This window comes from Nuphar pumila, chromosome 4 (genome assembly GCF_984573655.1).
Source record: "Nuphar pumila chromosome 4, dmNupPumi1.hap1.1, whole genome shotgun sequence".
NCBI classification, from domain to species: Eukaryota; Viridiplantae; Streptophyta; class Magnoliopsida; order Nymphaeales; family Nymphaeaceae; genus Nuphar; species Nuphar pumila.
Window position 1 is genome coordinate 50420438 of NC_143252.1, and position 12458 is coordinate 50432895.

Sequence of the window (12458 nt, forward strand, 5' to 3'; positions counted from 1 at the left end):
TAAATATAAAATATACTTAAAGATTATTTTTTAATATTATTTTAATGGCTTTAACACATGTCACGTTTTGTTTGATACATAATATTTTTTTTAGCTGACGATTCACTTGAGTATCGGTATATGCTTATTCACCCGAATCGTTGGCCAGGGCCGATACCGATACTGACAACATCTCTCAGGGTTTGTTATGGACGGTCACGAACGACCCAACTCTGGGACCCAGCCCTCTCTTGGCCACATCCCCACGTTAGCTTGCCCTTTTAAACAAAATTAATTATTATATGCACTTGCCTTTCCAAGAAAAAATAGTCACCGAATTTAGGGTTGAGTTTCTAAAATAAGTCTTGCGATTATGTTTTGACACATCAGCATTAGTGACTTTTCTGTTGTTTATTGCGTCTTTATGTTAAAGAAGGGTTTTTTCGATGAAACTGTCAGGATGACACGGCGAGCTTGATCTTGGAATTCAACACAACATTTTTTTTTTGAATTGTCTTTACTGGGTGGTCGATGATAGCGAGATAAGAATAGCGACGTTGATTGAAGAGTGGTGGAAGGGAACCCAGGTGGGCCCCACCGTTTTAGGGGTGGAGGAGCAGGCCGGAACAACACGCAACGAGGGATTTGCGCTTCACAAATCGCCCGACGAGGCTTCGGAGGGAACGAGGGGGATTCCGGCCGTAACCTTGCCGGAAACTCCCTAGATGACACAGGACGATCGGGAGCGGGAGGAAGGCAGGCGGCGCGGTGGAGTCGTCTCCGGGCGGACGGACATGAGGCTCATCGTCCCGTTGCAGGGCATCGTTCAGGGCCGCGGCGGTCTCTTCCTCGGCTCCGTCATCCCCTTATCCCTCTTCTATTTCCTGCAACTCTACCTCCGCCGGCACCTCTCCCGCCCGCCGCCTCCTCCTTCTCCTCCTCCGTCGTCGCCTCCTCTGCCTCACGACGCACCGGAAACCTCCTCGCCGCCTCCAGCGAGGCTTTCGTCACGGAGCTCCTCCGGCCCGACCTACATCTCGTATCGGGCCCTTTCCATCAACAAAGCCGGGGAGTCACCTTACTACTCCGGCATCCGGAGGCATTCGGACGATCCCTACGACCCAAAGACGAATCCTGACGGTGTTATTCAACTCGGCTTGGCGGATAACACGGTATGGAGTGTTCTAGGGTTTTGAATTCATACTTTTGGTTCATATTTTGTTAAACAAGCCATTATTTTTGTTTTATTTGTTGTTTACCGGTTTATTGTTTGCGCAGTTGTCTCAAGGTCTGGTGCGAGATTGGATTGCTGCTAATGTAGGGTCGTTGATCGGCGCAGATGATGGAGCATCGCTCTGTATTAGCGGGATTGCCTGCTACCAGAAGTTTGACGGCATTCCGGCAATGAAAAATGTATGAATCATTGATCTATTTTTTGTCAGAAGATGATTTTAGATCTATTTCGATTTGCATCAGAGTAGATTCTTAGAGTTCATTGATGTTTTTGTCTGTGCAATCTTGCAGAAGTTGCTTTCCATCAGAGTGTCAGGTCTGGGTGATTATTCATATTATAGATTTATAGTTCTTCCTCATGTCATAGGTTCAGTTATTGGAAATTCCTTATAATTGCTAGTGCCTTTTCTTCGAATGTTTCTATTTCTTCATTTAGATTGCGAATGAGACAAAAGTCATTGAGTAATGCTTTTCTTCGAGTCATGAATTGTGACCAAATTGCGGAGATCGATTTATTTGCTTTTAATACTCAGAAATTGGCAAGTGTATCCCTATGGCGAGATGTACCAACTCATCCATGTCTTCATTGTCTAGAAGCATGTGTTCTTCGCAGGATCAACATCAGCCTAAGTCCCTCTCAATTGTTTGCTTGTTGTGGTGTTGCCTATCTATGACCAGAGCGATGAAGATACTTCTAATGAATGTTAAAGAAGAGTTTAGGATCTTTAGGTGTCTCGCGAGGTTCACAAATCCCAATCCAATCTACATCTTGGATACTATTAGAACTTATCTAGATGGCTTTTTGGGCTGATCTTCATGTACTAGACTTTACTCCAGCTTCCACACAGAATATCTGCTCTGACGGGGTATTTTTTTCATTTGGGGTTACTCGATCTGCCTGTCAAGATGAACACTGATGTGGTCCAACTGTCAATTCCTGTTGTCTTTGGCAGGCATTGCCCTGAATATAGTCTCCACATGGAATTTGGTTACTCTGTTAGACTAGGCTGTATTGCTTCCTGCTTAGACACTTACTATTACTACATTATAGTCTTATTCTCATCCACTCAGAAACAGCCTAACTTGATGATTAATTATTGGAATTGATATGTTCTGCGAGTTGTGGTTTCTAACAGGTATTATCTGTTAAATGGCCTACTTTTTTTTGGGAAATCTAAGTTTGCATATGGAATTGGAAAAAATACAATGTTGATCTTCTCAGTTTAGATTTATGCCTAGCACGAAAAAAAGGTGTCATTACTCTCATTTTAGATTGGGATCCATGTACTAGTACAATTGTTACACTGAAGCATACACCTGGCCTCCTGACTTCGTTGTGATTTGACAAGTTGTTGATCAACTTCTTATTCCAAGCATAAATTGGATTATGTGGTGTTACTCTTTAGTTGAGGCTGGAGAAACTTTGAGAAATAATAGTATAAAGTTTCTTGTGGTTTGGGTATCTGTTGTTTTCACTAATTCAATTGATATAGGTTTTGATTGATTGATGTCTGGTAGTTTACAAGAGATGCTTGATACTGTGGTTCATTCTCATAATTATTATTTACTTACCTTAACCCACTTCCTTGAGTGGAAAATGGTTGGAATACACTTTTACTTTAGCCAATCGCAAAATCCCTCTCCCTTGTGCACGAATTTTCCCCCAAATCGCTCTCATGAGTCGTATGGTGTGTGGATACCTGTCTAATGACTTCTACACAAATGAGGGAGCCAGCCTTTAGAGGTCTTTAAAACCCAAAACTTAAAAATTACGATTTGTTAATTTTTAAGAGTGCTGACCAGTGTTGTGAAAAGCGTTGAGGCGTAGCGAGGCGCTCTATAAAAAACCGAGGCGAGGCATAAAGCGTAAGCCTCATTTTTTTTTGAAAACTTTAAAAAAATATCTAAAAATATAAATAAATAAAGAAATGCTTTATTGATGAAGTAACAACCAATAAGAAATAGAAAATCTCAAATAAGTACTAAAAAATATGAGATTAACATATAAAAGTAACTAAAAACTGATTACATAACTGAAAAATATATGAGATTAACCAACAAAAGTTAAAATATACTAAGAAACTGATTACATAACTGAAAAATGTATGAGATTAACCTACAAAAGTTAAAATATATAAGATTATTCTAAACAATATGAGATTAACATATAAACTATGTCACATGGGTGCGGGGGTGCGGCAAAAATATAAAAAATTATATATATAAAGTCTAAAAGTTGGACATAAATGGCCCTAGGTGCGTTGACTGCACCCAGGGTCAGGTTGACCGCATCGGGTGCGGGTGAGGGTGCGATGCAAGTGCGGCACCTAGTTGGAGAGTCTCTGTGACATAGCATATAAAAGTAACTAAAAAACTGATTACATAACTGGAAAATATATGAGATTAACCAACAAAAGTTAAAATATACTAAGAAACTGATTACATAACTGAAATAACTGAAAAATATATGAGATTAACCTACAAAAATCTTGTTGATTATGTCTTAGAAATCTTGTACAAATTTTTTTTTTGCGCCTCACACCTCAGGCTTGCGCCTTGAGGCACAGAGGGCTGTGCCTCAAGGCACGTTTTTGATAACATTGGTGCTGACCCTGTATCGATGCACCTCGTATAATATGATACGGGTACTATACGCACTCGTATCGCGATAAGAGTGCATATCGAATTCCACAACGACCTCTATTTTTTGGAAACACTTGTTTTGCCAAAACAATACATTGATGATGCACACTCCTTCCCCAACACCACTATTTAACAGCCATTGAATGAGGTGATTTTTCACACCTCCTTAATCTGCACTCAGGGCAGGAGAAGTGAAAAAACCTTCCTACAATGTGCAAACATATTGGAGGTTTAACTTGGTTATGGATCTGATCCATAGTCACAGATATCAGCGACATTTTCAAAATATTGTGATATTATCGGGGTAAATTCAACAAACGATAACGTAGGTAAAGTAGCGCCAATTTGATAATATCACGATATTATCAAATAGTTTTCTTATTTATTTTTTACATTTTAAATATGTTTTTCTTATTTCTTTTATGTATGTATTTTTTGTCTAAACATGATATTTTCTTACTTATTTTTGTTATTTTTTATATTTTTTAAGCCTCAAGGTTTCCCCGAGATCCATGTACTAGTATAATTGTTGCTTATACAAATTTTAGAAGTTAAAACTTGTTGAGGACCCACTTTCCAAGGGCATCTGTTAATTATCTCATAGGTTGCCATTACAAGGGTATGCTGACAGGTTATTTCATGATTAAAGATCTTTGTTTTTCTGCTTTGCTTCTGTAGGCTGTGGCTGGATTTATGACTGAGGTCATGAGAAGGCAGGTTTCATTCGACCCATCCCAAATGGTGTTGACAGCTGGTGCCACTCCGGCAATTGAGATACTGAGCTTCTGCCTTGCTGATCCAGGAAACGCATTTCTTGTTCCAGCCCCATACTACCCAGGGTAACCACCTAATTCTTCCATCAGATAATCCTTATAGGCTTATCCTTTGTTAGTCGTTTGTAGCCTATTGACAAAACTACTTGGGACCAGTTTTGACAGGGACATAAAGCTGAGAACCGGCATAGAATTGGTACCAGTTCCCTGTCGAAGCAGCGATAATTTCAACATCAACATCTCTGCTTTGGAGCGGGCATTCAACCAGTCGAAAAAGCGTGGGCTGAAGGTTCGTGCAGTTCTTATTTCAAACCCTTCAAACCCAGTTGGTCATGTGCTTAGCAGAAGCACTCTATACGCTTTGCTGGATTTTGCGAGGGAGAAAAACATACATCTGATTTCTGATGAGGTGTTTGCTGGATCTGTGCATGGAGTAGATGAGTTTGTAAGCATCACAGAGATAGTTGATTCAGGAGACTTTGATAAGAGCAGGGTTCACTTAATTTACGGGCTATCCAAAGATCTCTGCCTTCCTGGTTTCAGAGTGGGGGTGCTCTATTCTTATAACGATAACGTGTTGGCTGCTGCAACAAGGTTGGCTAGGTTCTCTTCTGTTTCTGCGCCAACCCAACGGTTGCTCATAGCCATGCTTTCAGACTCTAGTTTTGTCCGTAGATTCATCAAGGAGAATCATGAGAGGCTTAGTGGAATGTACACTGCTTTTGTGGATGGACTGAAGGAGTTGGGCATCGAGTGCACCAAGAGCAGTGGTGGTTTCTATTGTTGGGCCGACATGAGCCGATTGATAAGGTCTTATAGTGAAAAAGGGGAGCTCGAGCTGTGGGAGAAGCTCTTAGACGTAGGGAAGATCAACGTCACGCCTGGGTCGGCTTGTCACTGTATCGAACCCGGATGGTTTCGTTGCTGTTTCACCATGTTATCAAAGGATGATTTGCCTGTGGTAATGAAACGGATTAAAAAGGTTTCTGAAAGCTGTAAATTTCGTAGATAATAAAAAAAAAAGTTGCTAATGATTTTTCTTCCAATTAATGCCCTTCTTTTTCCTCTCCTTTGTTGGATATGCATGGCTTTTTGCTCCGTTTTTTGAAGAACCTTAGCTGGAACTGAAGCACACAGATCACTTCATTAAGATAATATATATAGTACACAAATCTAATTGCTGCGATGTATGTTTTCTGGTCGGTCCTTTTCCCAGTTCTCATTCTGGTACATCGTCACTACGGCAACAAGCTGAAGTTTTTTTTTTTTTTTTTCAACACAGAATACAATGAGCTTCGAACAAAGGTCTGTTTCCTTGTCTGATTTTGCCTCCAATCTAGGATGGTTTGCGTGTGTTCACTGGCCGCCTTCTGGATCTGGTTCCAAAAGCGCAGCATATCATTCGGTAATGGTTAATAGAAAAAAACACAAAAGAAAGAGAAACAAAGGAGAAAGACATGCAAGCGTAACAGCGGTAGAGACGAGTTTCGTACTGGTATCTGATATTGGTACACCTCATACAACTATGCTTTGCATGCCTTTCTATTAGAAGTTGAAGATAAAATAATGATGTTACCCAGAAATTGAGAAAAGCAGAAAAATACAAGAAAAGGATTAGAAAGCAGAAAGATGCAAAAAAATAAAATAAAGAAGAAAACCAGAAACTAAAAGAAAAGAGAATAACCTATTTATCTCATTCAACTCTTCTTCTAAAGAGATCCCTCGTGTATAAATAGATGAGATTTTACTTAATTCTAATTAAAGTAAATTACCCAATATGCTAAACTTCTAAAAAATTAATATTTATCCTAAAAATATGAATATGATATAGTGATCCAAACATCAGAATCAAAATAAAAATCTAAAATGAAAATAAATTCAAATGAATCCTTACAAACTTGAGTCTTGTGCTCCACTCCTGCATCAAATAAGCACGAGAAAGGGAAGCAAGGCATCTTATTTTGATAGTAAAAGTGACTAGGTTTATATCTAAATAATATCCGATAATTTCTCATATTTTCAGATAAATTCAGATAAACCTACATTTCTGTGCTAACATTATTTTTTAGTTTTACAGAAACCTTCAGGAAGAAGATTTAGTTATTTTATTTTTTTATTCAATTCAATGTAAAAGCAATGTAATATTTGGAATAAGAGTTACTTTTCTGCATATAATAGGACCGCATTGCATATAGTTTAATTTCTGAAAATTTCAATATCTGATGTATGATGCATATGCATATTTTTCAAAATCACTATGGTTGACACGAATGGCACATGCACAAGCTCTTATGAAGTTCACGAATTTGGTGGGATTCGTATTTATGGCCATAGTCAGAATACGAAGAAAACCATGATTTATGATCTTCGTATTAGCCACATTCAGCCTACACTCTTAGGCTAACTTCAAAAATGCACTACATTTCTCAAAGTCTCAAAAGGATTTCTCAATTCCTTAATTGAAATATCTTTCAAATTCATGTTCATTCATTCAATTTGCATTATTTCCAAACTCATTTCCTAATTCCATTTCAGAGAAATCGATTTCCCAAAAATTTCTAAGTTTTTCTCAAGATTTGATTTTCTCAGAATTCTGAATTTTCAAATGAGATTTCAAAGTATTTCCCAAGTTCAAATTATGATTTTCAAGATTTCCACATTCTCAATTCTAAGTTTCCAATCTCAAAATCAATTTTCTTAGGTTTCCCATTTTCCTGAGAATCCATTTTCCATTTCAAAAGTCATTTTCCAATGAACTTCCTGATTGTATCAGAATTCTCAAATCCATTTCCTCAGAAAAGCAATTCAAATCTCAAAAAACGATTTTCCCAAGATTCAAGTTTTCATGAGAATTCATTTTCCAATCCAATTTCTGAGTTTCAATGAAGTTTAATGATTTTCCCAGGAATTTCAATTTCAAGCACTTTTCCAATCATTTTCCAAATGCATTTCAATTTTCTAAAGCAAACATCATATTTCTCAAACTTGCATTATTTTTCAGAATTCTATAGCACATGCCTGATTCTCTGTGCATTCTAGGAAAATAGAGCATAATTTAGATCATTTAACTTAGTCAAAGCGCACATTTGATCATTGGTTCTATTACCCCTGGTAAAGGCGCCAGGAACGGTTGAACCTCGTACTGACAGGCGAATCCAATTCCATGGAATTTTCTCGCAAATTTTTAAAACAGAGGCGAGTAATTTTCAAAACCATTTTCAAAACTTTGGTCGAGTTTGACTCGCAGAATCGTTTCTTCTCACTCTCGCAGAGGGAATAAGGAACAATTTTGCGATGATAACAGGTTTGGCGACCGTGATGGGACCTGTCTTCATCTGATTAAGTGTATGCTTTGACTTAACTCAATTATCAAAATCGTGTTCTATGGAATGTCAGCTTTTACTTTCTGATATCATGCGAACCTAGGAGCCTAGACTTAAACCTAGCTGACATGAACTGCATGTAGACTAGGCATGGTTTGGTAGGACCATATTGAGGAGAATTATTCATGCTCACATAGACTTAAGTTTGAAATACAACATTCATCAATCTAGGAATTGTATGAAAACAATGCTTGCTTCTTCAAAAATTTCAAAATTTTATCTCTTTAGGACTTAGAGTCATCTGTTTGCTTGCATGTGTTCATATTTTCAAAAACCACCCCACCTATGTCTACCCGGTCTTCATGTTGCTGGGTTCTCTTTCAAAACCATAGTTCGGGACAGAGCCTCACAACTGGGCCACTTATTTGGGCTAACGCCCCCCTGCCACGTACCAAGGGCCATAGTCCAACGTGTATCGGCAGGTGCTCAAGGATGTTGGGAAAACACAAGCTTAGAATCAAAGATGAATTTTTATGTCATGTACATCGAGCCTCAGTTCGAGTATATCAGCATAGCATGATTGGACACAGCTGATATGAGCCTAGAGTCAGGATTAGGGTCCTAAAGCTCTTTCAAAATTGATGCATTTAGAGTCAGCTTCTTAGGGAATGTTATATGTGCATAATTATTTGTGATTGAATGTATGATATTCATTTCCATCTTATTTTCCCATATTTTTCCCAGTTTTTCTAAAATACTGGATAATTTTCCAAAATACTTCATTTTCCCATTTATGAAGCATTTCTTTGTAAACCCTGAGCGATTTTTCCAAATTATCCACTTTTTCTTCAAAACTCTAGGTGATTTTTCATTCTTTCGTTCCTCTAGACTTTGAATTTTCAGCTTTTTCATTTTATCCTGCCTGCAATTTTCAAAATTCTTGTATTTTTCCTAAGTCTAATTCCAATCTTTCTGTCTTTCTGTCCAATGACATCCAGTCAGCTCGACTCTGTCTTTCCTAAGGGTCACATCTCTTACGAGGTGCGACAAAGTCTTTCCGAGCATCAAACTCTCAGCACCGGACCTTTCTTCCCCTGGTGGTACTATATTTGGTTCAAGAACTTCTCTCGTATGTTTCCGGACCACCTGAGCGATTGCGGGTTAGAACTGGCATCTGCAGTGGGAAAATTGACAGTCAACGACAATCTGATTCATGCACTGACAGAGTGGTGGAATCCGCGCACTTGCACGTTCTGGTTTCCGTGGGGCGAGATGACCCTGTTGATGGACGAATTTTCAGAGATCATGAGACTGTCCGAGCCCGTCGGTCAGCCTAAAGATCCATTGGAGCAACAATTTTTTATTAATGTCAAGGGTTTGAACCCCCACGATGCTTTAGCTCGCATGACAGAGCATAAGTCTTGGCCACTGATTGAGGAAAACGAGAATGAATATGTGAGCCTGGTCAAGATCTACCAACAGTATAAGGAATTCGCAGAAGTCAGTTCACTATCCAGAATAACTCGAGAGAGAATTCAGCATGCAATGGTTCTGTGCACTGTGGGACTCACTTTCTTTCCAGACGGACAAAATTATGTAGATGTCAGAATAGTGCAACTTCTGAGAAGATGGGAAAGTCAACAGACCAGTCGTCTCTCGATAGCCATGGCCGCACTTGCTTTCCTATACAGTGGATTGACTCGTTTCACGCTTGGAGAGTCCATTTTAGTCGAGGGGTGCACTTATACACTTCAGTCTTGGTTTCTTCAACATGTGTCGACCAAAGCTAGTTCGTTCAGATACAACGGCAAGGAGCTCCTTCCAGTTACACGGTACCGATTCCTGATTGATTATCTGTAGGAAGAAGAAGTGGTGTGAGACTATTTTGATCGAGAGTTATTACCTCCCAGATACACCTATGCATATGGCAAGAGATTCAAGTTGCTTGGTCCATTCTTTTGCACTTATTATCATCTAAAGCGGTGTGTTCGACAGTTTTCTCAAAGACGGAAGCACATAGAGATGCGACTGCTATCAGGAGTCATGCCAAAATTCGACTTTACATCAGCACAGTGGTCCAGAACATACCATTCTGCCAGATATGGCTGAGACTCTTTTATTACTCTTCCACTTTTTCCCGGTCCTTGTGTCTCTGCTGATTATAAAAAGTGGTGACAAATTGTTTGTCTGCCCTCTCTTTCACAAGTTTATTATTGATGCAATCATGTTTTCCCTTCAATGAATAAAAATCTTTCAAATTCTTCATTCTTGGTTTGACGACCTCGCCTAGGTAACAAGGCATAATTCTCAGTTGTTTATTTTCTTTGCAAAGGAATGACAACACAATTATCGTAATCCCAGCGATGGCTCAATCCCTAGTAATGGGATATTCTTTCAATTGTCTACCAAAATTCTCAGCAAATATTTTCTTCCAGTCAAAATCTCTCTCAAAAGCCTAACCATCAACTTTGCCCTGCAGAGAGCATTTGTGATATTTAAATGGTTCAGACGAGGTCAGGAAAGAAAATTGCATCAATCAAAGGCATTGCATACTCATCAGCTTTATAAGAAGAGATGGACTCCTCGTATTCAGTCAGGAGCCACGGTCAATAAGCAAATGATGACATTGATCCTTAGATGTATGCCATGTTCAAAAAGATGATGAGAAAGGTGCTGGCAGAGCAAGCTGAAGCCAGTACAGAGCAGACCCAGGTCAAGCAGAAGGCTGAGGGTCACACAGTCAAGAAGCAGGTGAAGATATCTAAAAAGCGTGTCCAGCATGAAGATACATCTGACGAAGAGGAATCAGTGGGAGACACAGATGAATAAATTGAGACTCAGCAGATACTCCACAAGTCTACTCAGGGGCAGAGGTCAACCCATAAATTCAAAGATCAGTCTATCAGTGATTCTGACCACCCCACAGTTCAGAGATATGGTCAGGATAGTTCAAGATCTGCAGGCCCGCGACAAAAGCAAAAGGATTTTCACAAGCGAAGATTTCTATGATGGTCTGGAAGGAGATGACAGACTAGAAGATCTCCCTCGCAAATTTGTCAAATTTGATGGGACTGGCAATCCCAAGGCTCACCTGGCTATGTTCTTTGCAGAATGCAATAGATTCAAGAGAGGCAATCGCGCTTTGTTTAGATGCTTTCCTAGCAGTCTAGAGGGCATTGTTGTCAAATGGTATTCAGAGCACATCAATCCCATTGAGTTGAAGAAATTCGACAAGGTGGTTAATCTTTTCATTAAGCAATTCTTGTTCAATATCGAGGTGCTACCCACCCTGAATCATCTTTATAATCTAAAGCAGAAGGACACTGAAAATGTGGCACCCCAAACCCCGACCTTGGAAAAACCTTAGATTTTTCTATGAATTTTTTTTTGAAAAGGTTTTATTGAAAACAAAGGAAACAAGGTGCAAAGAGGGTGGCAAAGCCGCAAGTTGGACAACCACAAGTACAACAAAAGTAGCTAAAACCATAAATAAAGGTACAATCACAAATATGAAGGGATTTACAACCCGACAGTTTAAGAGTTACAAAATAAGATAGTACAAAAATCTCAAAAGTAGGGAATGTATCCCAACCAAAACCCAAAACCACTGGGACAGGATCTGTAGTTAAGTGTGGGTCCCCAAGCCTCCATCGTGTGCCATCGCATCAACATTGTACCTATTTGTCACATGCATCCCCATAAAATGGGGTCAATCCTCTTGCGAGGTGGTGAAGAAACAACCACGACATATACATCATTTCTAAGAGGAAACATGAAATAGAAACAAGAACTAACAAGTATATGTGTCTGTGTCAGGTAAGTGCGTAAGTGACAAGTGAAAAAGGTAACTAAGAGTAGTAACAGAACTGAAACAAGTAAAGTAACTGAAACAAGTAAAGTAACTTGAAACAACTATAATATGTCAGCTGTGATTGGTTAGTCTTTAAGTTCTTCTTGTTACTCCTTCGAGTACATGAAGGAACCTCGCATTCTGTGAGACATGCACCCAACGTTTGTTATTCAATTTCTAATATGGTAACCGGGGATGCTACAGACCGAGTAAACCTCATGCGAGCAGCACGCAGCTAAGAGAAACTCTCGCATAGGCAAGAATTGCAATCCATACTACTACAGTAGTGAGGTCCCAAAAAAGGCAACATCGACCTCCCTGACTCTGAGTGACTGGAGGCCAAAAGACGCTACAACTTTTGTCAAAACACGTGTCGTAGTAACGACAAGTCACTCAGGGTTGTACCATCCACCCTCTCCAAGGTGAACCGTTTGTGAATGGGGCGAAGCAGGTTTATCTTTTTTAGACTTATTATTCAGTCATACCTCTTGACGAGGATTTTATGTCTTGTGGTCTCTACGGGGTACGCAAAATGAGGACTTAGCCTGCCCATCCACGTGCTCAGCCTCACACGGCTAACAAGAGCACATCGCTTGTGAAAGCGATCTTAACACCATATTATTTCTTTTCTAAATTAGGGTATAGCCACATGTAAGT

General features: G+C 39.4%; 1 protein-coding gene across 1 annotated transcript; it reads left to right on the plus strand.

Moving 5' to 3' along the window:
- The first annotated feature begins 538 nt into the window (after positions 1-538).
- LOC149840203 (putative aminotransferase ACS12) lies at positions 539-5674 on the plus strand. The gene is made up of 4 exons (XM_090004367.1): positions 539-1151; positions 1258-1392; positions 4534-4694; positions 4785-5674. The coding sequence occupies exons 1-4, from the start codon at positions 705-707 to the stop codon at positions 5638-5640; spliced, it is 1599 nt and encodes a 532-aa protein (XP_089860493.1). The 5' UTR covers positions 539-704; the 3' UTR covers positions 5641-5674.
- The last annotated feature ends 6784 nt before the right edge of the window (positions 5675-12458 follow it).

Bases quoted from the DNA above. Each gene is read 5' to 3' on its own strand.
- LOC149840203 (XM_090004367.1), top strand. From the start codon at position 705: ATGACACAGGACGATCGGGAGCGGGAGGAAGGCAGGCGGCGCGGTGGA. The intron at 1,152-1,257 runs GTATGGAGTGTT...TTGTTTGCGCAG, and splicing joins TCGGCTTGGCGGATAACACG to TTGTCTCAAGGTCTGGTGCG. The intron at 1,393-4,533 runs GTATGAATCATT...TTGCTTCTGTAG, and splicing joins GCATTCCGGCAATGAAAAAT to GCTGTGGCTGGATTTATGAC.